General features: G+C 50.7%; 1 protein-coding gene across 1 annotated transcript; it reads left to right on the top strand.

Annotated features, from left to right (window-relative positions):
- The first annotated feature begins 236 nt into the window (after positions 1 to 236).
- On the top strand, positions 237 to 3,918 carry GPR88 (G protein-coupled receptor 88). Its single transcript, XM_036069520.2, has 2 exons — positions 237 to 366; positions 752 to 3,918. The coding sequence occupies exon 2, from the start codon at positions 821 to 823 to the stop codon at positions 1,973 to 1,975; it is 1,155 nt and encodes a 384-aa protein (XP_035925413.1). The 5' UTR covers positions 237 to 366; positions 752 to 820; the 3' UTR covers positions 1,976 to 3,918.
- Positions 3,919 to 4,864: the final 946 nt, after the last annotated feature.

Raw genomic sequence — 4,864 nt, 5'->3', positions numbered from 1 at the left:
CGTGTGGGTTCACCGCATCAGCCACCACTCTTGCTTCTGAGCACAGGGTGCTCTCCTCTTGAGCTCAGCTTCTGCTTTTGCAGCCAAGCATCCCTGCTTCTGCTCCCTGCCTGCCCATCCTTCTGGGCTTGCAGCCTGCCACTTGACTTTCCCCAGCCCTGCTGCCAGCTGAGAAATCTCCCTGCAGCTGCCGATTTCTGCCTAGGACCATGTGTGTGGATGCTGCTTGGGAGAAGCGAGCACTTGCTCCTGGCACTGATCCCAGCTGAGTTTCTCCTGTTGATTTTGGGACCACAGATGCTGCTGTGAGGAGGTATTTCCTGGCATCCCTGCCTCCGCGACTGCCAGCCAACGACCAGCCCAAAAGTAAGGTACCCCCGAACTCCTCTCCCCTGGCATTTTCCCCAGCTGGGATATCTCTGCTTTCTCCTGGAAACTAGGGGCTCTGTCTGGCAATATTCCCAACTGTGTGTGTGTGTGTGTGTGTGTGTGTGCGTGCACGTGTGTGTTTGGGGGGAGAAGAGGAGACTCTTGGTATTGCTCTGTCCCAGGGCTTGGGCTTCCCTGGTGCCTACTGAATGCAAAGAGGCCTTTCCCCTGGCACTGGAGACATTTCCGAGGCAGGTACCTGTCATCTGCCACCCCCGTCCTCCTCGAGCTCCCTCTCTCCCCCTCCCCCAGCCCATTATTCGGCTTCAGCCTTTCGTGTCGGTGGCAGAGGGCTGAAGGGATGTCTCTGCCCTCCCTGCAGGCGGCCCTCAGGATGGGCCACGCTGTGAGAAGCTGATGCTAGCAAGCGAGGTGTGAAGAGTTGGCCAGAATGACCAACTCCTCCTCCACGTCCACGTCCTCCACCACCGGGGGATCGCTGCTTCTGTTCTGCGAGGAAGAGGAGTCGTGGGCGGGCCGGCGCATCCCCGTGTCCCTTCTGTACTCGGGCCTGGCCATCGGGGGCACGCTGGCCAACGGCATGGTCATCTATCTCGTGTCGTCCTTCCGAAAGCTGCAGACCACCAGCAACGCCTTCATCGTGAACGGCTGCGCCGCCGACCTCAGCGTCTGCGCCCTCTGGATGCCGCAGGAGGCGGTGCTCGGGCTCCTGCCCACCGGCTCGGCGGAGCCCCCCGCGGACTGGGACGGCGCCGGCGGCAGCTACCGCCTGCTGCGGGGCGGGCTGCTAGGCCTCGGGCTCACCGTGTCCCTCTTGTCCCACTGCCTGGTGGCCCTGAACCGCTACCTGCTCATCACCCGGGCGCCTGCCACCTACCAGGCGCTGTACCAGCGGCGCCACACGGCGGGCATGCTGGCGCTCTCCTGGGCGCTCGCGCTGGGCCTCGTGCTGCTGCTGCCGCCCTGGGCGCCGCGGCCCGGCGCCGCGCCCCCGCGCGTCCACTACCCGGCGCTGCTGGCCGCCGCGGCGCTGCTGGCGCAGACGGCGCTGCTGCTGCACTGCTACCTGGGCATCGTGCGCCGCGTGCGCGTCAGCGTCAAGCGGGTCAGCGTCCTCAACTTCCACCTGCTGCACCAGCTGCCCGGCTGCGCCGCCGCCGCCGCCGCCTTCCCGGGCGCGCAGCACGCGCCGGGCCCGGGTGGTGCGGCGCACCCGGCGCAGGCCCAGCCCCTGCCGCCCGCGCTGCAGCCGCGGCGGGCGCAGCGGCGTCTCAGCGGCCTGTCGGTGCTGCTGCTCTGCTGCGTCTTCCTGCTGGCCACGCAGCCGCTCGCGTGGGTGAGCCTGGCCAGCGGCTTCTCGCTGCCCGTGCCCTGGGGCGTGCAGGCGGCCAGCTGGCTCCTGTGCTGCGCCCTGTCCGCGCTCAACCCGCTGCTCTACACGTGGAGGAACGAGGAGTTCCGGCGCTCCGTGCGCTCCGTCCTGCCCGGCGTCGGCGACGCGGCGGCCGCCGCCGCTGCCGCCACGGCCGTGCCCGCGGTGTCCCAGGCGCAGCTGGGCACCCGCGCCGCCGGCCAGCACTGGTGACCCGGCCCCGGCCCGAGGGAAGCGGGGATGCCGGCCTCCAACGTCCTTGGCCGGCATCGCCTCCTGCCCTTGTAAAGTACCCGCTGTCGGAACGAAGACTCCTGCAGGCCGGGCCGATAAATCGGTGCGAAGATTTCGCCTTCGACCCCAGTGGGACACCTGGGAACCGAGGTCTCTCCCTAAATGGGGTCCCCGAAGTCATTTTGAACAGCCACCTGGTTTTTAGCCTTTGTTTCTGTGTTTTAGAGCAATCCTAAAGTCAAGACGCCGGAAACTTCAAGAACTTGCTACCCTGACCTTTTAAAAGAACAGGTTAATTTATCTCAGCACTGGTTTTGAAAAGAGCTTTGATAACGTATTACTGTATTACCGTTCCCACCTTCATCGTCTTATAATAGAGATGAAGCGCCTCGAGTGCACATAAGCCAAAGGAAATAATATTGATGAAGGAAATAAGATTTAAGAAGTGTTTTAGAAAGTAACTTATCTTTGATGATGCTTCTCTTATGCTTTAGCCTTTGTATGAACCTGAAGAATGAAGCCACAGATGTGCACACCAGTATGAGTGGCCATTAAGACCTCAAGCCCTTTATTCTTAAAAGGGTTTTTATAAAGTCAAATCATTGCCGAATGAGAGAATCTTAGCCAGTGAGAAAAGAGAAAACAGATTTATTACTTTACACCTGTTTTTGCACTCCTAAGACCGAACATTGGCATTAGATGTTAAAGCGAAAATTTCCCCTCGTGCTGATTGATGGTCTGAGCCAGCGATGGAATTTTTGAAAACAAATAAGGGGGTTATCCATTTTAGGTACCAGTTTCATGTTTTCTATAGCATGCACACTTGTTGCTACCTTTGTTTTGTAATCAGTTTACTTGCCTTATGAGTGTGACTGCAGCTTTGAACATTCTGTACTATAATGGTTGCTAAGGAGAATAAGTCCTTCTGTTTTCTCTTTAACATTTAAAATATCTCAATGCACATGATATAATTAAACACTAGTAATACCATGACTGCATAGCTAATCTTAGCTGCTATTGCATGCTCCTAGATGCTAGAACTTACTGGGCATGTGGTATATACTAAAGCAATACCTATTAGACAAGGACATTTTACTTCTTCCAGACACCCGAAGAAGTGGCCTTCAATTATTTGAAAAAGAAACACGGAGATACCCTGGCTACCTACGGTTCTTGTCTTGACCCAATTTATGAGAAACTCCCAGTTGGGACTTTATCTTGCAAATGGAACCACAGTCAAGATGGATCAATAATAATGGTTTTGGCTCTGCAAAGCAGTCTGTGCTCTTTTAGGGTTTAGATAAGCCACACATTAGAAAGGAACACCGGTTTTTTATGTAGCTCGCCTATATATTACCATGACACTCAACGTTAATATTGTGTCTGTTGAAGGAGGTGTAATAACTCAGTTATAAATAGCAAACAGTTCAAATGGGAATCTATTTTAAAATGTATGATTTGAGGCTTGTCTTTGGTTTACTAAATTTATTTAGAAATAGCTGAGATGCAAAATCATGTGAAATCACTTTATGAAATTAAAATGGGAAAAAAGTAATTGAAGATAACCATCTATTAGCATTATGACTGCTAACTACATCAAATCTGGGGCCGAACAACCTCAATTAACTGTGTAGTTCGGAATAGAAACAGCTTGCTTTATTGCACTCTTGAACATCATAAGTTAGGGTAGTGGGAACCTGCGTGCGTTTGAATAATTATGGGAGTTGCAGGAAACTTAGACATGTTTGTAGTAAAACAAAACAAATATGTTCATTACCAATAATAGGTCAGCAGTCATTGTATTAATCTCTCCCCTTTGTGCATGTACCATTTCTCTCTCACTAAGGTTTCATCTATTCCCATTTTCCTTGATTCAAATATTTAATTATGATTCAAATGTTTAATTAAAGTTCAGACAACTATTTCTCTGAGTTTTTTCCTTCTGTCTCTGGTCTTCTGGCATATCTCCTTGAGAACACTGTAACAGAGGACACTGTATTCCAAAGCACTAGTGATGAGAATCACTTCGTTGTTCTGGCTCTATTTAATTTTATTTTTCATTTCTCAAATTATTTCTACCTTACATAATTAAATAGGGTTGTATGCCAGCATTAAAAAGAAATAGGTGTGATTTCCTTTCTGTAAACATAATTGAGTTGGGGGATAGGTTGCAACAACAACAGAGAGCTGAAGATTTTCCTTTGAGGGGGCGGGGCTGAGGGGACAATTTTCTAAATCTCTATCAAAGAGGTCTTCTTTTAATCAGGCTTTTATTTTTGTTTCTCACTGTGGATGCTGCAAATGATGTCTCCTGCTGATCCCCAAAGCATTTGCCACACATAGAAACTTAGCTTTTCAAGTACCTGGTATCTTCCAATGTTTCTGGTTAACACCGAGAACCGGTTATGCTGGCTCAGTGCCATTTGAGAGACCTACTTTAGGTTATATTTACTGGTAATTAACTCCACAGGACTGATTCACTTTTAATTTCGAAGTAGCAATGATGTGTCTAAAAATGCCTTACTAGGGCAATAGCTGGAGTGTTGGAGTTATTGCTTTTACAAATTAAGTTAATGGAGATTGTGTTCTTACTTAAATGAAACCACATATTATCCACTCAGGAATAAAATATCCTAATTGCTGTTGTGGGCTGCCCTACTTTGCTTTTTCTACTTTTTTTTTCTTTAGATGTCTGCCTGTTAAGACACATAGCACCTGCAGTCCACCCCACCCCACCACCCCCCACTTACACTTGAATGACTGAATTCTAGGATGTAATGGGGATTACTCCTAGCACTTCTCTCCTTCCAGAATGAAGTATTTTTTTCATAAACAATAATTCTGTCATACAAAGGCATCCGCAGGTGG

Source organism: Halichoerus grypus, chromosome 5 (assembly GCF_964656455.1).
Source record: "Halichoerus grypus chromosome 5, mHalGry1.hap1.1, whole genome shotgun sequence".
Classification (NCBI taxonomy): Eukaryota; Metazoa; Chordata; class Mammalia; order Carnivora; family Phocidae; genus Halichoerus; species Halichoerus grypus.
Note: the sequence above shows the minus strand (reverse complement) of the source record. Positions and strands in the feature narration are given on the sequence as shown.

Bases quoted from the DNA above. Each gene is read 5' to 3' on its own strand.
- GPR88 (XM_036069520.2), top strand. From the start codon at position 821: ATGACCAACTCCTCCTCCACGTCCACGTCCTCCACCACCGGGGGATCG.